The sequence below is a fragment of the Pelobates fuscus genome, chromosome 2, assembly GCF_036172605.1.
Source record: "Pelobates fuscus isolate aPelFus1 chromosome 2, aPelFus1.pri, whole genome shotgun sequence".
Taxonomy (NCBI): domain Eukaryota; kingdom Metazoa; phylum Chordata; class Amphibia; order Anura; family Pelobatidae; genus Pelobates; species Pelobates fuscus.
The window spans coordinates 397,803,318-397,829,442 of NC_086318.1; the positions used below are offsets into that span (position 1 = coordinate 397,803,318).

Sequence of the window (26,125 nt, forward strand, 5' to 3'; positions counted from 1 at the left end):
GGGAATGGCCAGAAGCCGGCCATCTAGGAGCACTCCCAGTGGGCATAAGAAGATCTGGCAAGAACATACAGATATCAGTAATAATTGCAAAAACGTTTGAGCGGTATATAACAGAGTTTTAGTGTTAAACAATTATCTCGGCTTAGAGAGTTGCAGAAGGAATTCACCAGCGTTCAGTATGGCAGGGGTAACAACCAATACCCTCCGTGCGTTCCTGCGATGTGAGTTTCTCTTCACCCGATACCCATCATGGGAAAGGGCGTAAGGGATGCGTAAGGGTCCCGTGGTTTCATGGCAAAGTCCGTCTGAAAAGGTTCCCGTATTGGGCTCGTTTGCCCGTCGCTGTGGGTACCTGTGGGCGCGATGCAGGTAGGTGGTGCTCTTATCCGGGACTCTAGGGCTCCCCGTGGTTTTGTCGGCCTCCGGCGCTGCAATGTAGGTCTGCCACTCGGTGGTTGATGGTGTCACGCTTGCGGGAAATATCGGTGTCCGGTATCGGTTGATTCGCCAGGGTGCCCCTATCTTGGGCAGCGTATCCCGGCATCAGTGTGAGCATTGGATCCGTAAGAATTTCCCTAAATTCAACTATGATTGTGGGAGCTCCGCCGCCATGCGACTGTTCAGGTTGCCGTTCAGGCCCCGCCCCGAGCTTTTATGCTTTTAAGGCAGCATCACACCTCCAATTCGTTGTAGGGTATATCTCAAAGAGAAAACATAAGAGAGAGATAAACCAATGTGCAGTCTGTTAAGATCAGGTAAAAAGGTGGAATAAGTATGATGCTCACTTATTTCAGAGCCTTGTGATCCCAGCTCTGAGGTGTAATGGTATTGTGACAATTTTGTGGGGCTGGCTACCCCTATGAAGATTCCATAGGCTCCAGAGGACTTGTTAAAAATAATTACATTTATTTATACAATATAAATATATAGCATATAATATCAAACAAAAAAAAAAAGGCAGATATGGTCAGATTCAAGGAGTCAATTGAAACTAGCCGCATCTCTGGAAATAACTATAGCGGCAGTGTCTAGGATTATAATGCTGGCTATAGGTTACAGGTGTAACTGTGAACCGCTAAGGGTATCACTATAGTGATACCCTTAGCGGTTCACAGTTACACCTGTAACCTATAGCCAGCATTATAATCCTAGACACTGCCGCTATAGTTATTTCCAGAGATGCGGCTAGTTTCAATTGACTCCTTGAATCTGACCATATCTGCCTTTTTTTTTTTGTTTGATTTTGTATATATGGGGTTAGGCCCCTTCTTGAGACATCTGGAGTCTCAAATTGGTACACTAGTCTCTGAGTAGACACTCGGCATTACTTCCTCGGGTTATCCGGGGCTGTTTGCACAGGTGTACACCCAGAGACACTGAACTTTTTGTTCTCTGTTTTCTTTATAGCATATAATATAAATTAAAAATAAATATATATATTAATGTAGCAAGTAAAAGTCCTGACTATGGCCGAAACGCGTTTCACTCTTGTAGCGCTTCTTCAGTCAGCTGTGGGTATAGTCCTGAGAATCTTTCTTTTTTTAAATCATTGTAGACCTTCCCCTTGGGTCAAATAGGTTGGTAATTGTCCAATTTTTAAAGCTTAGGAGTCTCTTTAATTATCCTAATTGGTGTAAATGTGGGGGTTAAGTATTTGATTCACCGATTTTTTGGCACCCTTAATGCCTCTCAATGTCATTGGTGGTCAGTGTTGGTTGGCGGAAGTCCGTGAGGTGCCAGCCTTGGTTGGCGGAAGTGACGTTGCGAAGCGCTGCAAGCGTCACGCGTCTCCAATCACGCGGCATCATGGACCGCCTCCAAAACTCCCCTCACTTGGCACACATGCATCTGTATGTAAGAGGAGGGGGTGGAAATATGCAGTCGGCAAAGGGATCTGAGGCAGCCAGGGCCGGCGCTGTCAATCAAAACAGTGCATCGTCTTCCCCACGGACGTACAGCATGGCTCTGGAACCTCCCCTGCCTCAAAACAGCTCAGAAGAGCATGTATACGCCATGTTTGCACCAAGTGACAGGTTATTAATTCTTTTCTAAGGAATTCTTCGTCATTTGTTGAGTGTTTAAATGTTATATGTCTTTTTTTATTGTTTGTGCCCCTACATGCCATGCATTTGCCACATCCAAAGAATCCCTTTCCTTTATCCAGGAAGGTTGGGATTCTCTCTTTTTTTTTAATATGATTTTTCCCTAATAATCTATTTAACTTGGGGACACCCCTAAAACTTACTTTTGGTTTATCTGGTAGGAACTGGGACAGAGGGGATCCTGTTTTAGGATGGGTCATTGTTTATCAAAAATGATTTTTAGTGCCATATTGTTATAGCTGCATAATTGCATATAATAGGTACATCTGTTTCTTTTTCTTTTTCTGTTTTATCGTTTTCTTGTAATACAGTATACCTCTGCATCTGTGAGACCTGTGTCAAAGTGTTTTACAGCATCTCTTCCTTATAGCCTTTTTCCAATAAATCTATTGTTAATTTGATAGCCTGTTTTTTTAAAAGTGTCATCATTCGTGCAATTCCTTTTGCTACGAATAAATTGGGACTTGGGTATACTATTTAGCCATGGTGAGAAGTGGCAGCTTGAAGTGTGAATAAAACTATTGACGTTTACGTCTTTAACCCCTTAAGGACACATGACATGTGTGACATGTCATGATTCCCTTTTATTCCAGAAGTTTGGTCCTTAAGGGGTTAAAATATGTCTTTGTTTTCACTTTATTGTTGTCTAAAAAAATATCGAGCTCTAAAAACTTTACAGTTTGTTTGCTAAAATTAGTAGTTAAAATTATGCCCCACTCATTATTATTTAGCTGATTTAAAATTTTTTGTAAAGTGTCCTCTGTGCCTTTCCAAATAAAAAATAGGTCATCTATGTAAAGGCGATAGGTCACCAGGCCCTCCACCCAGCCATGATCTAATTGTAGATGTTGGCGTTCCCAATCTGCCATAAATAGATTGGCATAGCTAGGTGCAAACCTGGTGCCCATCGCCGTTCCACATGCCTGTAGATGAAAAATGCCATCATACCAAAAGTAATTACTGGTTAAGATTAATTTTATGGCTTGCATTATAAAATCTATTTGGTCTGGTTTAAAAATGTGGGAGTCCTCCAAGAAGAAGTTAACTGCTGAGAATCCCCTTTCATGTGAGATAATCGTGTAGAGGGAGCTTACATCGGCAGTAACTAAGTAATAATCTTCCTTACAGTCAATTTCATGTATATGTCTGAAAATACTGCCAGTGTTTTTCAGATAACTGGGAAATTTCTGGACGATGGGTTGTAGGCATTTATCGACATATGATAGCCTGCATGATATAGAATTTATGCATAAGACTATAGGTCTTCCGGGTGGATGTTCTGGATTTTTGAGGACTTTAGGAAGATAATAAAATACTGGGACTTTTGGCATTGAAAAGGTCATTGGAAATTGATGTTGACTTTAATAAATGTCTAGGACAAAATGAAATTAAGTGGATATTCTTCCTCAGTAACTTACAACTCTGGGGTTTGAATATCGACTTCGAATTGTGCCACTTTTATTAGAAACATTTACACAGCACTTAACTTTCAGAACCATCTGTACCACGCTTCACTTTTAGCTTTTAAACCATAACACTTATAACACTAATTATTTCTAGACAAGTTCTTTTAACTATTTACATTTATTCAAGCCTGCATACCTGTCAGGGTACCTGTGGTCTCTACCTCCGAAAGAGGTAGAGACTTAGCTGTTCCTCCATCCAGACGGTCTGATGGCTCCCTTCCCCGCGGTCTATCCGGTCATGCTAGGCCGGCCGCGAGGGAGTGACTGCCTTTTACAGCATCTAGGCAGGAAGTAGTCATCAGGACACTCCCCCGGAACGACCTGTCAGTCAATTGCTGCAGGACCAATCAGGACGCCTCGGAGGCGTGGTTACTGCTCTGAACAGGGTATTTAACAGAGCTTCTTTCATTAGCTCATTGCCCTGTCGTGGTTCTAGCTTGTTCTAGTCACTCAGTGCTTGTGTATTCTATTATCCCTTTTGGTTTTGACCCGGCTTGTTTACCTTACTCCGCTTATCTCTGTTACCCTTGATTCGGCTTGTCTCTCGCTTACCTGTCTTCTGTTACCCTCGACCTCGGCTTGTCTTTGACCATTCTATACTGTACTACTTACGTTAGTCCGGCCATTCTAAGGTCCGGTATACGTATCTGGCTACTGTTTGTACTCTGCGTGTTGGATCCCTGTCCCGATCCTGACATTACGACAGGGCCAATGGATCCTGCAAGTACAAACAGTCAGCTGGCTGCTCCTGATCCTAGGTTTGAAACCATGGATCACAGAATGGATCAGATGGCGCTTGCGCTACAGGCTCTATTAGCTTGTGCCAATAACCCACCAGAGGAGATACGTAATACCCCTGTTTCTCCTGTCGGTTCAGGTCTAGAGGTAGCCACAGTGGGTGCTTCTTCTCACATTACCCCCCCAGTACGCTATGGTGGGGCTCCTGAGAAGTGTCGTGGTTTTTTAAACCAAATTAGTATTCACTTTGAATTGCAACCTCGCTCTTATCCTACAGATAGGGCAAAAGTAGGATTTATTATCACCCTACTCATTGAGAAAGCTCTGAGATGGGTCAACCCACTATGGGAGAACGATAACCCATTAGTTTATAACTATAACGCATTTGTAGCTGCTTTTAGAAGAACATTTGATCCTCCAGGTAGAAAGGTTAATGCAGCCAGATTACTGTTGCGCCTGAGACAGGAGAACCGAACACTGGTGGATTATGCACTAGAGTTCAGGTCTCTGGCGGCAGAAATCAAGTGGAATGAGCAGGCGTATATGGATGTATTTTTGAATGGCCTATCTGATGTAATCCTTGATGAGGTTGCTACCAGAGAACTCCCTGAGAATTTAGAGGATTTAATTTCGTTCATCTCTCGTATAGATGAACGTCTAAGAGAGAGACAGAACACTCGAGAGAGGAACCAGAGACCTTCTTTTAGGTTAGCTCCCGCTTTTCCAAGTCCTGACTCCACGATATCTTTACTTACTGAACCTATGCAGATAGGGTATACCCGCCTCTCTGAGGAGGAAAGACAGCACAGAAGAAGAGAGGGTTTGTGTATGTATTGTGGAGCCAAGGGTCATTTACTCTCGAACTGTTCTAACCGCCCGGGAAACGCTCGCACCTAAGTCTCTCTAGAGGACAGGCCTTGGGTGTTTCTATTTTGTCCTCTACTCCTAATTATAAAGATCACAGACTTCTGCTACCAGTTTCCTTAACTTGGGGGAAGGAAGTAGTAAGGGCTATGGCATTGATAGATTCCGGTGCTGCTGAGAATTTTATCGACCAAGCCTTTGCTAGTAAGAACAATTTCCCATCCCAACTAAGGGAGACACCTTTGGCCGTTGAGGCCATAGATGGTAGACCACTACTAGACCCTGTTATCTTTCGTGAGACCATACCCATTGATTTAAATGTTGGTATCCTACACGTGGAGAATTTATCTCTTATGCTCATTTCGTCTCCTTCCGTTCCCATAGTTCTGGGGTACCCATGGTTGAAAAAACATAACCCTATTATCGATTGGGAGTTAGGAGAGATACTCTCGTTGGGTCAGGGCTGCCAGGATCGGTGTTTGTGCAAGGTTTCTCCATTAGCTAATATTAACATATCGGAAAATCCTACTCAGTCCACAGAAAGACAAATACCAGACCTTTACCTAGACTTAAGGGCAGTGTTTGACAAGAAGAATGCCGATTCTTTGCCTCCACACAGGTCATTTGACTGTAAGATTAAGCTTCTACCCGGCACTATGCCTCCGAGGGGCCATGTATATCCTTTGTCTGTTCAGGAAAACTCGGTTCTAGAGGAGTATATTCGGGAGAATTTAGAAAAGGGATTCATCAGGAGGTCTTCTTCTCCGGCCGGGGCTGGGTTCTTTTTCATTAAGAAGAAGGATGGCACGCTGAGACCTTGTATCGATTACCGAGGCTTGAATAAAATAACTGTCAGAAATGCCTATCCTATCCCACTGATTACCGAGTTATTTGATCGTCTTAAGGGCTCCAAAATCTTCACCAAGTTAGATCTCAGAGGGGCTTACAATTTGGTGAGAATCCAGCAAGGTCACGAGTGGATGACGGCATTCAATACCCGGTATGGCCATTACGAATACACTGTTATGCCATTTGGACTATGCAATGCTCCTGCAGTATTTCAAGATTTGATTAATGAGGTACTTAGGGAGTTTCAACACGATTGTGTTATTGTTTACCTGGACGACATACTAATACACTCTAAGGAGATTGAGACTCACCATAGACAGGTCAGAAAGGTATTACACAAGCTGCTGCAACATGGTCTATATTGCAAATTGGAGAAGTGCAGTTTTGATCAGTCTCAGGTAGACTTTCTTGGATACGTGATTTCTGGGGAAGGTTTTAAAATGGATCCTGTAAAACTCCAATCTATTTTAGACTGGCCCTTGCCCAAAGGACTCAAGGCTATCCAAAGGTTTATTGGTTTTTCCAACTACTATAGGCGCTTCATTAAAGGATACTCCTCTATCATTGCGCCTATTACCAATATGACCAAACAAGGGGCTGATACTAAGTTCTGGTCTAAGGAAGCTCTTGGTGCTTTCAAGACTCTCAAGGAACTTTTTGCCTCGGCTCCCATTCTAGTCCATCCTGATACGACTCTGCCTTTCTTGCTCGAGGTCGATGCCTCTGAGACAGCAGTTGGGGCTGTTCTGTCTCAAAGGTTAGGGGTGGATAAACCGTTACACCCTTGTGGTTTCTTCTCTAAGAAATTTTCTGGGCCTGAGAGCAGATATGACATTGGGGAAAGGGAACTGTTAGCAGTCATTAAAGCCTTAAAGGAGTGGAGACATTTGTTGGAGGGGACCCTACACCCTATTACGATTTTGACGGACCACAAAAACTTGTCCTATATTGGGGAGGCTAAGCGCTTATCCTCTAGACAAGCTCGTTGGTCCTTATTCCTGACTCACTTCAATTATGTACTGACTTACAGACCTGGTTCTAAAAACTCTAAAGCCGATGCATTATCTCGCCAATATGAACCTTCTACTGTACCTGAACCAGTTCTTTCTTCTATAGTTCCGAAATGCAATATCATTGCTAATACGAATCTCAGGATTCATTCTCCATTACTGGCCGAGATCATTAAGTTGCAACATCTAGCACCTAAACAGACTCCTGCGGGCCGTGATTTCGTTCCTCCTGCTCTTCAACTGGAACTTTTACAGTGTTTACATAATAGCAAGATGGCGGGACATCCTGGTATTCGCAAGACTTACGCGTTGATCTCTAAGGACTTCTGGTGGCCTGCTTTACGGAGGGATATTGAGGAGTTCATCGCTGCATGTGAAGTTTGTACTAAAACCAAACAACCCCATACGCTTCCATGTGGATTCCTGCACCCCTTGGAGGTTCCAGAAAAACCATGGTCCTGTTTGGGCATGGACTTTATTGTCGATCTACCTATCTCTAAAAGACAGACTGTTATCCTCACCGTGGTTGACAGGTTTACTAAGATGGCACACTTCATTCCCCTGCCTAAACTCCCGTCTTCTCCCGAATTGGCAGAGATATTCGCTAAGGAGATTTTTCGCCTACATGGGATACCCTCCCAATTGTATCGGACAGAGGCTCCCAATTTGTTTCCCGCTTTTGGAGGTCCTTCTGCTCTCAACTTGGTATTAAATTAAACTTTTCTTCTGCCTATCATCCTCAGTCTAACGGAGCTGCTGAACGTACCAACCAGAAAATTGAACAATATTTACGATGCTTTGTTTCTGAACACCAGGATGATTGGGTCGGTTTGATTCCTTGGGCGGAGTTTGCACACAACAATCTCGTTTGCGATTCTACTCATTCAAGCCCCTTCTTCATGAATTATGGTTTTCATCCGTCTATTCTTCCTTCTGATTCTCCTTCCCAGGGGGTGCCGTCGGTTGATGTTCATGTTGCCAATTTGAGGAAGTTGTGGGATCAAACTCGACAAATCCTTGTGCACAACTCTATGTTGGTCAAGAAACACGCTGATAAACGTAGAAGGGCGGCTCCGGTCTTTGTTCCAGGTGATAGGGTATGGCTGAGCACGAGGAACATCCGTTTAAAAGTGCCCTCCATGAAGTTCGCTCCTCGTTATATTGGACCCTACAGGGTGCTGACCCGTATCAATCCAGTTGCGTATCGTTTAGCTCTTCCTAATACCTTACGCATCCCGAACTCGTTTCACGTTTCATTGCTGAAACCACTCATATGTAACAGATTTTCCTCCACAATAGCCCCTCCTCGCTCCGTTCAGGTGGAGGGTCAGGAGGAGTATGAGGTTAACTCTATTATTGATTCTCGAATCTCCCGGGGGAGAGTACAATATCTGGTTGATTGGAAGGGATATGGTCCTGAGGAGAGGAGTTGGGTACCTCAGGAGGATGTTCATGCTCCCCGTCTCCGCAGGGCGTATCACTCTCGCTTCCCATCTCTTCCCGGTTCATTCCGCCCGGTGGGCGTATCTGAGAGGGGGGGTACTGTCAGGGTACCTGTGGTCTCTACCTCCGAAAGAGGTAGAGACTTAGCTGTTCCTCCATCCAGACGGTCTGATGGCTCCCTTCCCCGCGGTCTATCCGGTCATGCTAGGCCGGCCGCGAGGGAGTGACTGCCTTTTACAGCATCTAGGCAGGAAGTAGTCATCAGGACACTCCCCCGGAACGACCTGTCAGTCAATTGCTGCAGGACCAATCAGGACGCCTTGGAGGCGTGGTTACTGCTCTGAACAGGGTATTTAACAGAGCTTCTTTCATTAGCTCATTGCCCTGTCGTGGTTCTAGCTTGTTCTAGTCACTCAGTGCTTGTGTATTCTATTATCCCTTTTGGTTTTGACCCGGCTTGTTTACCTTACTCCGCTTATCTCTGTTACCCTTGATTCGGCTTGTCTCTCGCTTACCTGTCTTCTGTTACCCTCGACCTCGGCTTGTCTTTGACCATTCTATACTGTACTACTTACGTTAGTCCGGCCATTCTAAGGTCCGGTATACGTATCTGGCTACTGTTTGTACTCTGCGTGTTGGATCCCTGTCCCGATCCTGACAATACCTTCCGGGAATAGAATTTCCCTGAGAGTTTATATGAGCCAAAAGATCACACTTTATGTCTATTGTTTATATATAACTTATACTCGAGTATAAGCCGACCCGAATATAAGTCGAGACCCCTAAATTTACCCCAAAAAACTGGGAAAACTTATTGACTCGAGTATAAGACTAGGGTGGGAAATGCAGCAACTACTGGTAAATTTCTAAATAAAATTATATCCCCCCAAAATTATATTAATTGAATATTTATTTACAGTGTGTGTATATAATGAATGCAGTGTGTGTGTGTGTGTGTATGAATGCAGTGTGTGTGTATGAGTGCAGTGTGTGTATGAGTGTAGTGTGTGTATGAGTGTAGTGTGTGTGTATGAGTGCAGTGTGTGTATGAATGCAGTGTGTGTGTGTATGGATGCAGAGTGTGTGTGTGTGTGTGTGTGTGAATGCAGTGTGTGTATTAATGCAGTGTGTGTGTATGAGTGCAGTGTGTGCATGAGTGCAGTGTGTGTGTGAATGCAGTGTGTGCATGAATGCAGTGTGTGTATGAGTGCAGTGTGTGTGTGTGTGTATGAGTGCAGTGTGTGTGTGTGTATGAGTGCAGTGTGTGTGTGTGTGTGTATGAATGCAGTGTGTGTTTGTGTATGTGATGCAGAGCCTTGGTGGGGTGTGGGCATTTTTATTATTATTATTTTTTAATTATAATTTTAATCTAAAACATTTTTTGTCATATTTTTTTTTTAAAAATATTATTTTATTTTATTATTATTTAAATTGTTATTCGTCCCCCCTCCCTGCTTGTTAGCTGGCCAGGGAGGGGGGCTCTTATTCCCTGGTGGTCCAGTGGATGGGCTGTGTAGGAGGGGGGCTGGCAGGAAGCTGTTACTTACCTTTCCTGCAGCTCCTGTCAGCTCCCTTCTCTAACCTCCGTTCCGGTCAGCTCCCTTCTCCTCCACTGTAAGTCTTGCGGCCACGCGGAGCGTTTCCACAGTAACCCGTGGCAACGCTCTGACCCCGCGGCTCTCGAGAGACTTACAGTGGAGGAGAAGGGAGCTGACCGGACCAGCGCGGAGGAGGAGGCATCTGACAGGAGCTGCAGGAAAGGTAAGGAACAGCTTCCTGCCAGCCCCCAACAGGACCGCCGGGCTTGTAATGAGCCCGGAGGTCCTTGTCTGTATTATGGCAATGTAAGTTGCCATAATACAGACATTGACTCGAGTATAAGTCGAGTTGGGGTTTTTCAGCACAAAAAATGTGCTGAAAAACTCAACTTATACTCGAGTATATAAGGTAATCCATAATTTTCTTCTGGTTTATAAAATAAACTTTCTTCCCAACTCATCTATAAAAACTACTAATAGATATAGCTTAATTATGTATTGATTTTTCCCCAAAATATATAGATAATAAAGACTTAATTCATTCTATTAAGATGTGTATCTATTTTATTTGTATTAATTTACGTTTCTTTGTCTTTTTTGTTTTTCTACTGTTATTCCCAATTTCCTCCTATCCTTTTATTTCCCTGTACAATTTGCCCACACCATCTTCCTCTACAAACATGGCGTATACATGCACTTCTGAGCTGTTTTGAGGCAGGGGAGGTCCCAGAGAGATGCTGTACATTCGGGGGGAAGACGACGCACTGTTTTGATTGACAGCGCCGCCCTTGGCAGTCTCAGACCCCTTTGCCAACTCGATCTCCCCCCCCCCCCTCTTACAGACATGTGTGCCAAGTGAGGGGAGTGTTGGACGCATTCCGAGATTGGAGACGGGTGACGCTCGTGGCGCTTCGCAACGTCACTTTTGCCAACCAAGGCAGGCGACTCACAGACTTTCGCCAACCAACCAATATGTTGGTAATGTGGTGTAGTATGCAGTGTGTATAAATGTATTAGAGAGCTCAGCAGTTATATGCAGTACATATGAGTGCATGACATTTCAAATCAGTAAAGTGGTTATGGTGGTTGGAGTAACCTTTTAGTTTTCTACTGCAGCAGAGTTGGATAGCTTTATAGATTGTATAGTTTCTGCAGGTCTCATGTCCAGTTAAAGCTTTCTCTGGCAGAGTATGATTTATATTTTTCTTGTCTCACTTTTCGCAGACAAATCATTTCCAAAGATGGTGTTTTGCTCACTGTTTGTAAACTTGAAATAGATCGTTTTTCCAGTGACACATAAAGTGGTAAACTAGCTTCAAGCATCTGGAAACACGTTCTAGGATTTTTGTTTCTTGGCTGCATATTGTTATAGTAATGGTTTTGGAGAATAATAAAAATAAAAAATAAATAGTGGAGGAAGTTTGGCCTCGTTGCAAAACATACTGATGATTAACTGTCATGCATTGCTTAGAGTTGGCAGTGATCTAACATACAGGATAATCACCATAGAAAAGTGATGTCGACAACTTTCAGTACTGCCGTTCGGTAGATGTGGATAAATAAGACTTTGTAAAAAAATTTCAATTGCACCAACATTTTGTTTGTGGACTAGGTGGCTTCTTTCATGATTTGTTCATCTGTTTCAATAACTAAGAGAACGGGCAAAGTGATTACAGAATGTTAAACATTCCCACTTGGGAAATAGCCAGCGTCAATAGGCATCTATCTGTCGTATTTAGCCTGTTCAGCAACAAATCTTTGTTATAATCCCATTTGGTGCAGTCTGTCCATTTGTTTTATCATTTATAGTTTTGTTCACATTAAAGTTATTTTCTTTATTTTATGTTAATATATTGGTCCACGCTGCAACTTATCCAAGGGTTGCAGTGTTTCTCTGTTTGTTCTCCATCCCTAACTCACAAATCTAAAATATTTCAGTTTCAATATTTAGCTCTCCAGAACTGGGTATCCGTATACTGTATGTTTATGCTACTATCTGTTTGTCTAAAGAGCCAGCCCAAAGTAAGCTTTAAGCCGTGTCTTTTTATCCAGACGTGAATCTAAAATAAATTTATCTCAAGTCATAAAGAAGTCTGTTCATTAAAATATGAGCTGTAACTACAGTCAAGTTAATTCATGGATTTGTAGTTTATTTTTAACAACTGGAAGAACATGAATGTATGTATAGACCCATTCAATTACCCTTTTGCTAGTTCAGCCCTTGCAGCTTCAATATTAAACCCAAGGGAAGCAATATTGTTCAGTTTATCTTGTTAGAGTGTGAAGCTTCCAATTTTAATTTCAAGTCCATCTGACATCAATCGTCCTGCAAGTGAGGATACAGAATGTTGGGAAATACAACAGCATGTACTGCATAACATCAATATAATTAGCACTGGAGCTGCAGATGGAGCTGTGCAGTTCAGAGTACTGCTCATATATGATATGAACTTGTTGGTACTCACAGGAAGGAAGTTCTTTGGGTTTTTTTTTACTTGCTCTTTGTCTCTCTTCCTTTTGCCTTTCACGCTGCTGGCTGCTGTTTTAAGTAACTAATATGTTATAACTGTTTGCTGTTTATCCACACAAGTAAAGCCTAATATGCTAAATGCAGAAGGAGAGGTCCCCCCCCCCCCCCCCCGAAGAGCCACAGACCTGCGAAACGCGTGTCGGGGCTCATTCTACTCTATCGACCCTACTTACCTACTTCGATAAACTGAGTACCTTTTCCTCGAGTTTCCAGTATCTCGTTTGACAACAGGAATTAGGTGATTAGGGTCACTTTTTGGACCTTTGATTCTTTCTTTGAGGCAGTTAGTTAGACAGAAATTGGTAGGTGCCCTTGAAGGCACAGACAGATTTGCCTCCTCTTTAGAACTTCACTGTTCTTTGTTTGAGGCAGCCAGTTAGACATTTGACGGAAGATAGGTGCCCTCAAAGGCACAGACAGTCTTACCTCCTCTTAAGAACCTCCCCATAGCTGATATGGGTATCAGTCGGCATCTTATCAGCTGAGTTTACCAGGCAGTGAGTTATCTAGACTTTTATGGTTATATAGTTGCCCTTGAAGGCACAGACATTTCTCTCTCTCTTCTATATAACTCTCCGCCAGATTTCTAGGTAGTTAATCAGTGTATACTATATTACTAAACCAGTTTGTTTAGGATATGTTATGTTTATACTTATTCGATTTCTGCCATCATAATCATTTTCTGGCTTGTATATCTGGGTAACTTAATTATTTGTATTATTTTTTTTATTTTTTTATTTATGCTTGCTTTTGATACAAAGCCAGTTATTCACTTTGTTGAGACGCATCACCACATTGTTATTACCAACCACCTGTGGCTTTGCAACACAGCGTAGTGTGGTATACAAGATTCCTATAAGATGTTATCTATGGCCTACATTATATTACTTGTATCCACTGTTAGGCTACAGTGTTTCTCTCTATTGGTTTTGATTATTTACTACATCTGTATCATTAGCACTATCAGAACTGATTAGGGTATTCCCCCCCCCCCCCGAGCTAATCTCTACCTAGTGTATGTCCATCATTATGTTTTTTCTCTCCCCTATTATTATTTGACCTAGGTCACTTGATTATTTTCACGTGTGTTGTTTATTTCCTTTTTAGTATATTAAGAATAAAGATTTGATTTTTAAATCTCTATCCAGGGACAGACCTCTCCTTCTGCATTTATAATATCTAACCAAGGGCTACCCCCTCACTTGTCCTTACTCTATTATATCTGGATGATCATTTCACTTCATCCTTAAAAGCCTAATATGCTTCTTCACAATCTGCCAGTGTCTCTTTTTGATGCATAACCAACACAGAATGTGCTGGGTATGAGCATGGACATACCCACCGGCAGGTAATGGCAATAACAGTGTCTCACACATGCCCTGTACTTTTAGCTAATGATTACCTGCTGAACAGTGACCCCCCTCCCCCCCAGCTAAAACTGAATAACCTGCATTGCGTCCATATTCCCATAGAGATAGTGGCGAAACCCATGATGGGGGTTGTGAATGAACATCATCGTGCGTGTAGTCCACAGCAGTTGGCTAGCCACCAAACATCGATCACAGATAGCAAGGGTGATTACAACTTTCTCTAGTTCTTTCTTGTAGGTTATGAGTGCTGACTTTCAGAACTTTGCTAGTTTTTCTTTTCATGCATCATACTCCAGAGCAATATTTTTTAAAGACAATCTTTAAAGCACATCAGCACCTTTTCCATACTGTCATGGACCCATTCAATAATACCACCCCTAGTGAAATCTCAAAGCTCAAATTGCTCAGTCTCTTCCTGTGTTACACCAATTTCTCCAGCCCAAGCTTTTGTGTTCCTTCTTTCACACTCAAGTTGTCGTACTTTTATCACTCTATCTGTGAGTCACCCCTAATGCTATTTAACGTTGATAGGTCTGGCAGTGAATAGGGTTAACATGATTGCTGAAGCATCTTGGTTTCATTTATTTCTTCACATTACACGATCTAAACCAGATGCCTTATTCTGGTAACCACTGTAAGCATTCTTACTTCTAACATTTGTTCTGTATTATTAATATAGGTTGGTGACAGGAAATGGGGTATGTATGCCCTTGGAAAAGCATAAAAGCTAATTCTTTTACCACTTTCTAAGGTAGCTTGTTATAGTCAAAAAGGTAAACCGGTTTTAATTACACAGGAACATTCTAACCATCAAAGCTGCAATAGATCCATGTGTGTCTTAAAAATCTTCACCCTCCCCTACTTTGATTTTTTTTTTTTACTTTATAAATATACTGTTAGATATCCTGTTACTAACTAAATCTTGGGGGGAAAAACTCTGCAATTGCTTTTCAAAAAGGAATCAACAGGCCCAAAACCCACCAATGAAAATCTAGAGTAATTTTGATGCAAGTACGAAATAATACACTGCGCAATCAACAAAAATCATTCAATTTGTTTTTCTACAGAACTTGTGTCTTAAATAAACATCAGTTTGTTCTAAAGAGTTTCAACTTTCTATACAGAAATATGTTCCATAGTATCAATTCTTTGCACAGTGGATACCCTAAAAGCAAAGGATTCCATGATTTTGAACAGTTTCTGATGGGTAGACTCTTGGGTGTTAAACCCGTGCTCTTGTAGCTAGATTGCAACATTTGATTTGGAGACCTCCTGTAGTGAAGCTCTCCTCTACATCACCTTTCCATAATTTGTAAGGCATATGTTTGTTTGTTTTCCTTCACAGGTTCGATACAAAAAATAAAAGTTGTTCTTATTATTCTTGCCATCTGACAAATAATCACTTGTGAAGTTCTGTCTTTTCCTTATTATGTTTTTTTGTTTGGGCTTGTAGTAGACGTCAAATCTGCAGGAGGAAAATACATGCTTGAATTCTTAAATGAACCTTTGAATAGATTTCAGAGGATCTTCTACATATGAATAATTCAATCTGAGCATCTAGTTTTTGAGAGCTAGATTTGTTTTGGTTCAAACTGCAATTTGTTTAAAGTTGGGCCGATCAGGTGATAAGTCGAATTCCAAAACTCAAAGCTGAAATGTACCCTAATCATAAACCAAATGAGCTGCGCAATGGGCGAACATGTTCATTTTGAGACATAATTCTGAATCCCACCTTTGGCACCAACAAAGGAGATGATTGATTGGAAAAAAGATGATTGATGGTTAAGGGATTCACATAAATCCAGGCAAAACTCCTAGTATGCTCACATCTACAAGTTTATTTGGGGGAGTTCCAGCCTACAGAAAATGGCTAAATTGCATTGATCGTGCTTTAACATGATTAGGATGTTTAGCTGAAAAGTCAAATTTTCTGAGGGGTGGATCTTTCCCAAATAAACTTCTACCTGTGAGCTACCTGGAGTGTTGCCTGTTTTTTTTTTTAATTTCAGTTTCTATTGAATTTATGGTGTCCTAGTATACGGAGCACCTCCACTGTCTAAGGCAAGAACAGGAAGAACTTGCGTGCAGTCATTTTGTTGTTTGATTGATGACTAAGGGACAGTCATTCAATGTAGATTTTATTCACAGATCAATTGAGAAGTTAGCAATAGAGACAATAAAAGGAAGTTGTGCAACAGAGTCCAGAAAGTGACCAAGGCAGGTGGAAATCAGAGAGAGGTATAGATTTGGGGTAAATGTGTAAGATAAATCCAGAGAAGTGGAACAGTTGGGGGAAAGCCTTGTAAGGGTGACGGGGAGGAACTAGAAGCCATGGTAAGAATTTAGGTTTTTACTCTGTGTTTAAGGAGCAAACTCTAGAATGCTGAGTGTTGTCACATTTAAATCTTCCTACGCATAGGCATCGTGCCATGAAAAGTGTGGATTTTGTATGTCATTAAAAAGATTATTATAAATTTTCCTTGTATGTATACTTGTACTAGAGTGAAGATTGTTGTAGGAAATGTGTGTTATCTTTTATCTTAACCAGCACATTTAAGTATCTGTTTATAGGTCCTACAAATGTGTTAATCCAAATTACTTTCATTTAAGCATCTCTAGGCAGACAGCAAAAGAAAAAAAAATCTGAGGATTTTTAATTCTAAGGAAAAAGTTAATATTACACAATCCAAAAGGACAGATCAATTCCTTATAAACCACAGGAATGTTCCACCACACCCTAGGAAGGACTGAGACAGGCCTGGACCAGACAAAACTTGCTCACAACTTAGATTATGGTCTCCGTCCACAATTATATCAATTTCAACAAGTCACTATAGACAGAACTGTGTTTATTCCATACCCAGGCATATCTTTATATGTCCATATTTTATAGGATATATCTTCCATGATATCAAAGTTTGTCCTGTTTGGCTATCCTGAAGTTCCCCTATTTTAGGAGCTCAGTAATGTGTGGTATGTATGAGTGTATCACAGAGCTCCAGCAATCAAACTCACACAGGATTATTCGCTAAAATGTGAATTGTCAGGAATTCAAAGTGAATTTCAAATTTTAAGCCAAAAGAGCTTTAACTGAAAACATTCTAGAATTTGTTCAGGATACTTGGCCTAAAATATTAAGTAATGTTTTTACTTCATTATGAATTTTCAACAATTGACATAATAAAGAATAATGCTGTCACTAATGTGTGGTGTGTTTCATTGTGTCACAGAGCTCCACAGAAATAAACCTTAACATTTATATTTAAAAGAAGAAAACTACCACAGCAAGAGGACATAGTCTTAAATTAGAGGGGCAAAGGTTTAAAAATAATATAAGGAAGTATTACTTTACTGAGAGGGTAGTGGATGCATGGAATAGCCTTCCAGCTGAAGTGGTAGAGGTTAACACAGTGAAGGAGTTTAAGCATGCGTGGGATATGCATAAGGCAATCTTAGACTTAAGATAAGGCCAAGGACTAACGAAAGTATTTATAAAATTGGACAGACTAGATGGGCCGAATGGTTCTTATCTGCCGTCACATTCTATGTTTCTATAAATTTGGTATGTGTGTCTCACAAAATTCCACAGAACAAAACCCCATTGTAATGTTCGGTGTGTACAGCTGTTTCACCACAACAATAAAAATAGGTCATTCACACTGTGTATGAGTTTGTCACAGAGCCATCCAGCCATAAAACTCAATGTTAAGTGTGAAATTCATAGTGTGTATGTTTGTCACTGAGCTCCTCAGCTATGAAACTCACAGTAAATGTTTACCCCAGAGCTCCACATCACTCAACCTCATATTAATGAGCAGTGAGTTTTTTGTTTGTATACAAAATCATTAAACACTGTTAGATTGATTGCATTTTGTTTTTGTTTTTGGCATTTACATAGGGCCAACATATTCTGCAGGGCTTTACAATATTATAAAAAGGGGAAATTTCACAATAAATGAGACAAATACAAAATGTTACAGGAACAATGGGTTTATGAGAACCCTGCTCAAACGAGCTTACAGTCTATAGGAGTCTATAAAACCACAATAGGAAGGACATCGAGGGGGTTAGAAACCAAACAAGGTGGGGGGGAAGCAGAACTAGAGGAGAGAGTAGAGTGCTGACCTTTAAGAGAGAGAAAGAGACAGGTAAGTAAGGTAGAGTTTTTTTGTTGACTTTAGTAGTGTTCTGACATATCCTGACTTATCTTGCATAGATTGGGTTTTAGGAATGCTGGGAAAAATATGACACCCTGTAAAATGGGCACATAACCTTATTTGAAGAACCGCTGTAATTTGCAGTATACTTACTGGGGGCATTAGAAATACATTTTATTTGTTTTATTATTCCTGAGGTTCACCTACCAATATAATAGAATAATTTCAAAGTCTACATACATTCTCTGCACTTGTGTGTCCCTCGTTAAAACTGTTCTAAAATATATACTTATGTAACGGGTGCTCCTAGAGGGGTTACACTTATTTATATTTTATGTTTACTGGGTGAATTGGCTAATCTTTAGAGGTAGGCTATAACCATATTTACTAAATGCTGAGTTTCATAGAGACAGCTCACATGTACAATTATAAGGGGCCCACTGAAACTGGCCCATTTTGGCTGTGGACCCTATGCAGTTCAGTGTCCTGTGGAGCTGAACCCTCATTGTGCAACATTGTCGGCTGTCCTTGCACTCTGCAGCAGCTGTGGAAGGATATAATGTGATGACTCTTGCTCCCTAATAAACCCAAATTACTCTATCCTTGTGCAACTGAACAGTAAGAAACAGAATTGCGATAAAATACACATACATAATATGGATGATATGGAATTCAGTGTGTGTTTCTGCTTCTGTCCGTGCGTGTGTATGTGTGTCTGGCTGTGTGTGTGTGTGTCAGTTTATCTGCAAGTGTTTGTGTATTTATGTTTCTTGCAGTTAAAATATATAAACAAGAAAAGACAACATTTCAACTCCAGTGTGACAAAAAAATATAGCTGCAAGCCATTTGCATTTCCTTTTTATTTCTATCCATTAATTTTTTGATCCAAAAAAATAAAAAAATCTCATTATTGCTTTGCAATATGCTTAAAGGACCACTCTAGTGCCAGGAAAGCATACTCGTTTTCCTGGCACTAGAGTGCCCTGAGGGTGCCCCCACCCTCAGGGACCCCCTCCCGCCCGGCTCTGGAAAGGGGAAAGGGGTTAAATCTTACCTTTTTCCAGCGCTGGGCGGAGAGCTCTCCTCCTGCTCTCCTCCTCCGATCCGCCTCTTCTCCTCCCCGTCGGCTGAATGCGCACGCGCGGCAAGAGCTGCGCGCGCATTCAGCCGGTCACATAGGAAAGCATTCATAATGCTTTCCTATGGACGCTTGCGTGCTCTCACTGTGATTTTCACAGTGAGAATCACGCAAGCGCCTCTAGCGGCTGTCAGTGAGACAGCCACTAGAGGAAATAGGGGAAGGCTTAACTAATTGATAAACATAGCAGTTTCTCTGAAACTGCTATGTTTATAAAACAATTAGTTAACCCTAGCTGGACCTGGCACCCAGACCACTTCATTACCTCCAGCGTCGCCGGAATCCCAATAGGAAAGCATTGAATAATGAATAATGCTTTCCTATGGGAAGGTCTAATGCATGCCCGCGGCCATTGCCAGCTGACGGCAGGGGAGGATCATGGGCGCTGGATTCAGGTAAGTCACTGAAGGGGTTTTAACCCCTTCAGCAACATGGGATGGGGGTGGGAGGGAGAGAGACACTGCAGGAACATTGCAGTGCCAGGAAAATGGATATGTTTTCCTGGCACTGGAGAGTCCCTTTAATACTACCTGTGGAAACAATGGTGAGCATTTCCTATCTGAGATAATTTAAAATAAATTCCTGATCTATTTTATATTGTTTTGTTTTATGCATAAAGTACTGATGCTTTTATATACACCAGTTGTTCATTTATGGTTTTCTTAAACTTTCTCTTAGAATTTTACATTTTTTTTGTTTGTTTTTTCCCAGGCTGATGGGGCAGCACAATCTTAAGAATTCTGTGAAATGCTAAGGATATTAAGCATGCCATATAAAGTTACTCTGGAACAATGGAAGCCATTTTGAGCCATACTTTCCCACATCGCAATGTTCTGAGAGGTCCAGCTGCTTGTTTTGATTTCAGACAGTGACTCAGAGGTCGGAAAGTTGGACTGAAGACGTGGGCAGGCATGAAATCTGGCAATAAAGCATACAGGAACCTAAGTTAACCTTTCCAGATAATTTAAAGTACTAGTAGCATTACTCATATATATATATTATTTCTTCTTTTTATTTTTTTCCTACGTTGTGCGTAATGGAAAAATATTCTTAAAAGCAAAAACAGCTACCATACCAATTTAATTTAAGATCTTTGCATTAAATTACCCTTTCATCAATATAAAAAATACAATTTGCAGATGCAAATCAAGCATCCTTTAAGCAGATGTTCAGATTTTGATTTTGCAGAAGCAAAAGTCATTATTTATTACAAGAGAATGGGGCTGCCCATCCCTTTGTAGAAAGACAAACGCTGGCCTTTTGTGAAGAATAATGTGACTACTAACCTACACCTATGCCTGAAGGACCTTTATTGGGGTCAGTAAAACATTAAGGGATAGGTCACGTAGTCCTGTTATGTTTTGAGGATATTGAATAAAACAGTTTCTCTCTTCCTATTCACTCCCTCTCTCCCGTCTTGAGGAGGCTCTGCTCAATATTCTGGCAGTTGCCTAAGGCACAACCAAGGTTAGCACTCTGGAATATGTAGTTGCTGAAGTGCCTGCAGGCCTCCTCCAAGGGTTCTAGTAGAATGGTAGCATAATAGTGTTAGTTTGTTTGCTGGTTAATATGATAAACTTTCATGAAGCCAAGTCATTGTAAGACCCCAGATCCTGTGTCAGTTCTTGTTTATAGGTAGGTTGGTGATTGTTATCTATGTAAAGCTTAAAGTAAGTCATCTGAGACCTCACTAGCACATTGTAGCCTCCACCTTTACTAACTCACTATAATCTGCGCCATGCTAGCACATTGCAATCTGAGCCTTTACTAGCATATTTTAATCTGTACCATTCTAAACCATTGCAATCCGAGCCTTTACTAACTCACTATAATCTGCGCCATGCTAGCATATTGCAATCTGAGCCTTTACTAACTCACTATAAACTGCCCCATGCTAGCACATTGCAATCTGAGCCTTTACTAACTCTCTATAAACTGCCCCATGCTAGCACATTGCAATCTGAGCCTTTACTAACTCACTATAATCTGCACCATGCTAGCATATTGCAATCTGAGCCTTTACTAACTCACTATAAACTGCCCCATGCTAGAACATTGCAATCTGAGCCTTTACTAGCACATTATAATCTGTACCATTCTAGACCATTGCAATCCGAGCCTTTACTAACTCACTATAAACTGCCCCCATGCTAGCACATTGCAATCTGAGCCTTTACTAACTCACTATAGTCTGCCCCATGCTAGCACATTGCAATCTGAGCCTTTACTAGCACATTATAATCTGTACCATTCTAGACCATTGCAATCCGAGCCTTTACTAACTCAATATAATCTGCACCATGCTAGCATATTGCAATCTGAGCCTTTACTAAATCACTATAAACTGCCCCATGCTAGCACATTGCAATCTGAGCCTTTACTAACTCACTATAGTCTGCCCCATGCTAGCACATTGCAATCTGAGCCTTTACTAGCACATTATAATCTGTATGCTATAGAAGGAGGGACTAGTGCCTTGTGGAATTCTCGGGTGTTGGTGAATATGTAATAAAACAGGAAGAGACAGTACAATGGGTATGTAGTGCAGTATGGGTAGAAGAAAAAATGAAATGCACTTAGAGTGTGTAGAGCTATCAGTTAGATCTACTATGTTGCACCTGTTTAGTGATTGTTCCAGGGAGTATGAGACGGAATAATTAATCAAATGGAAATACACTCACAATGTGTGGAGTCTCCCAACAGCTCTCAGAAAACAGCATAGAGTGATACAACTATGGAGGAAATGGTCCAGGCAGCAATGTAGTATAAAAATATTAATTGACTAAAAGAAAATTACATAGAATACATGAGTATAAAAGTAAATAAAATAAAATGAGTAGTAATACTGACACAAAGTAATTTATCTTTTCACAGTATTACTTGTAATACTATTTACACATCAAGTGTAACTAAATTATACGAACTCTAAATAGATTTAAGTAAGTCCTGATTGTTAAATAACTCATATCTAGGATATACATTTTAGGTCGCTAACGTTACCTTTACCTTTACCAACCTCCCCATCTCTATACCAAACCTTTTCCCTAACCCAATTTCCTACACTAACTCTAGCTGTAAACCTACCCTAACCTTTTCCCTAAACTTTCCCCATCCCTAAAACAGCATGAACCCTAATCCAGCATTAACCCTTACCTTACCCCAACACTAATCCGAACCCTAATAGATACCTTCTACTGATACCAGCAGAGTGACATTCCTTTTAAAACAGAAAGGAAAGGAGAAAGGATTGATACCTGAGTCTCCCTGGTGTGGACACGGATGGTATTGCCATACCATCCAGAGCCAACAGAGCTAAAGCTCACTCTCTGGAGGATGATACAAAACACCTTAAACATGTTAAGGGATTGAACTCCACCTATTGACAAGTTTTGCTAACTTGACCGTTATACACAAGGAAAAGTAGTCCCTATGTATGTTATAAAATAGAGCACCCAGACAATAAAGAGAGATATTCAGAAACAGGGAACTAAATAGAAGCAGGTGAGATAAAATGTATTTTGGCAACAGAGCCTCTTAAAGACAGCATGGAATGCGATGTCATACATTCGCATTATTCAGACACGTATCAGAGACGTAAAAGGTGTGTGCTGCAGGTTAACGCTCACTCTTCCTTCGCAAATAGTCTTGGTCTGAGCCCATACACATGGCCAGACATGCAGCTCCCATAAGAGAAATATGAAGGTGGTCTCTGAGCTGGAGCCATATTTTAAAGCTCTTCACCAGGTTCAAGGAGCTTAGAGAAACCCAATCATTTGTCAAACGACTTAAAACAAAACTTTTGATACCAAGTGAGGTATAGCTTCCAAAGACCATTAGCACCACAACCACTGCAATGAAGTGTAATGTTCTCTTTAAGTCATTACATGTTTAATTAAAAAACAATATGCTGTGATAATTCTGTAATAAATGAGTGGGGTGTGACTCACATTTTTTGCTGAGTTAACATAGCCTGGGGAACAGATTCCTTTGCGTAGTGGGTGTAACATATGATTAACATTTTCGGGAACATGTGACTACATTGGGTATTTTCCATCTATATTTTTTCATATTAATGACCAAGTAAATTAATAATAAAGTGGATAAAATTGTTCCTTCAGAACAAAGGAAAAGTGCAAAGTCTGGCTGGGAGTGGCTATCCACAGGACTGGTGCAAAGATTTTTGACTACATAGGCAAAGATGCATTTTGTCCCCCCCCCCCCCCCCCCCTCAAAAAAAATTGGTCTTCACCTGTGTGTCCCGTAACCCCCTTTTGAATTGCTTACTCCCCGTAGTGTTTCTTATCCCTACTTTTGAATGTATTACTCCCTTTGCAGGTTATGTTAAAAATGCAACTTGTGTGTTTATTCTCATGTATAACTAAAATTGTATGTAGCATTCGTATGATTGTTTGGTAGTTTTCATCCGTATTCCATACGAATGAAAACTACCGAACCATAAGACGACCCCAGAGAGAAGTGTGTACCTTATTAGGCTTTCACACTTCTCTAACCGTAAGTTAATTGGTGCAATCAGTACTTTGTATATGTATCTGGGTGGCCGCCGTTCGGCATACGAACACGTGGCGGCGGCCATCTTATGCACGAAAAACTCAGCGGTGTTTGGTCGTCGAGTGTCTGGAACTCAAATCGGACACTCAGTTACCCGAACACCGCTGAGACCTCCAGAGCTCCGTAACACCCGAACGGAGGGGCCAGCCCCTCATTCAGTGAATTAAAAGTACCGAACAAGGGTTTTCATACGAATACCGATTTAATGGTGGATGTCAAGGATTTCTGTGTATTTTATCTCCCGAACGGAGACCGACCGCAGGGCCAAAACACATGGAACCCTTTTCGGCTACCACCTCATGTGCGGTCGGTCAAATTGTCTCTTCCACCTAACTCCCGAACCCCTGGTCCGATCTGGGTGAATTTTTAATATGTTGGTCACCCAGATCAGGGCTACCACTTAGGGGGTGCCACTTAGATAATTGTACCTGACTGTTTTGGGGTATATCCAGAAACCGGGTAAAACTGTATCATGTGGATTATGTGTCACACTGATGGGAGGAGATGTATGGGAGGTAACTATTGTACTATTGGCTACTGTACCAATTAATGTGAATCCCTCCCTTGCATGGGAGAAACCTTTAAAAGGAGTTTGTGTGATTAAAAGTTCAGTTCTGCTCCTGATGCTGTGTGTCGTCCAGTCATTGGGATTGATGTTGGGATATTGTTGGATTGTCTTGCCTGCTGGAATTATTGCCTTATGGATTTCTAATACTTGTTCCTGAGCCTTACTGGGATCTTAAGTGGAGATAACCTGTGGAATAGCAGCACTCTGCTACAACTCTTTCATCCCTTAGCCCCATTCTTTGTCTCTCTCCCCCTGTCTCTTTCTACCACCCCCTTCTCCCCCCTGGCTCCCCACAACACTCAAAGAGTTAAATAACCCCCTTAAATTCACTCACCTTATTCCAGCACTGAGGTCCCTTGGTGCTAGCTCACTCTCCACCTCCTTCGCCATTAGGGCCGATGAGGAACTTAATGTGCATGCGTTGCAAGTGCGATATGCAATAAGCATTCCCCATAGGAAATTCTTTCCTATTGGGGATTTGAAGATGTTGGATGTCCAAATGCAAAGCGTGAGGACGTCCAGCATTGTTTCATGTAGTCAAACTCCATGAAACATCAGGAAGCACTTTTAGTGGCTGTCTGGTAGACAGCCACTAGAAGCAGTCTTAACCTTCTAAAGAAAACATTGCAGTTTCGCAAAAACTGTAATGTTTTACATTACCATGTATAGGGGACCAAGAGATTGCACCCAGACAACTTCAATGAGATGAAATGGCCTGGGTGCCTATAGTGTCCCTTTAAAAAAATCCATTATTTGTAGTGGTATAAATCAAACCTCTCTCCAGACGTCCTCCATTCTTTAGAAAGTTCCACATGGCTCTGGAGATTATGTTACGCAAGATTGCCGATATATACATTTATTGTTCTCTTTAAACGATGACCTACAACCTGAGTTTGCGGTTGTGACAACAGTTAGTGCAAGCATATCATTACCAAGCAAGCTGTATTTAAAACAAAAGAAAAACAAAATACCGTACAATTAAAGGATTATATAATCTATCTATTATATCATTTGTTGGGGGGAAGGTTGTAACAATCGAAGCGTGTTTCCCTATTTTAATATGACTACATTATAACATCTTTTAATTCTTCCTTCCTTATTCAGGTTCCAATGCCCAGCAGATTCTTTCCTGGCTGTCGTGAAGTGTATGAGCTAAGGCCATTGAAACATTGTTTGGAATCCATCCTTATTTTATAAAAACTGGGGAATTCTGCAAATTAGAGACATTTCATTTGTGTTTATTTGCCAATCTAAAAATATGTGTTTGTAAAATTCAAAAGGATGTCTACAATTTCACAGACTATATTGATAAAGACTTGTTTTTTTATGTTTTGGATGTGCTGTCTTCTGGGTTTTTTTTAGACTCTTTTAATATAATTTTAAGCAGTAAGGTGTTGTATTCCAAGCAAGCCTGGACTGGCCATTCAGCAAACTAGGCAAATGCGTAGTGTTCCACAATGACAACAGGCCGAGGACAACATGGGAGAACAGTGGATCATCCTTGCCAGCCCATGCAGGGCCGACACTATCCAAGCACCAGCCAGTGGGGAAATGAAAGGTTTCCCTCACCAGCCTACATGCAGTCCATATACACAATACCTCCCAACACACATATACACTGCATCCCTCACTCGGATTGCACCCTCATACACACACTGCACACCTAACACACACACACTGCATCCCTCACACACACACACTGCAGCCCTCTCACACACACAATTGCACCCCTCACACACAGCACCCCACACACATAGTACCCCTCACACATACACTGCACCCC

General features: G+C 41.3%; 1 protein-coding gene and 1 long non-coding RNA gene across 4 annotated transcripts in view; one reads left to right on the plus strand and one right to left on the minus strand.

The window, feature by feature from the left end:
• HHAT (hedgehog acyltransferase) overlaps positions 1–20,137 on the minus strand; it is a 523,006-nt gene extending 502,869 nt beyond the window's left edge. For all 3 annotated transcript variants that reach the window (XM_063443865.1, XM_063443864.1, XM_063443869.1), the window contains exon 1: positions 20,020–20,137. In XM_063443865.1, the coding sequence (XP_063299935.1) occupies positions 20,020–20,118 (99 nt within the window). In that variant the 5' untranslated portion in view covers positions 20,119–20,137. The remainder of the gene's footprint in view (positions 1–20,019) is intronic.
• LOC134587478 (uncharacterized) lies at positions 1,954–25,541 on the plus strand. Its single transcript, XR_010086633.1, has 3 exons — positions 1,954–2,033; positions 19,917–20,174; positions 25,447–25,541. It is a non-coding gene; the product is annotated as an uncharacterized LOC134587478 (long non-coding RNA).
• The last annotated feature ends 584 nt before the right edge of the window (positions 25,542–26,125 follow it).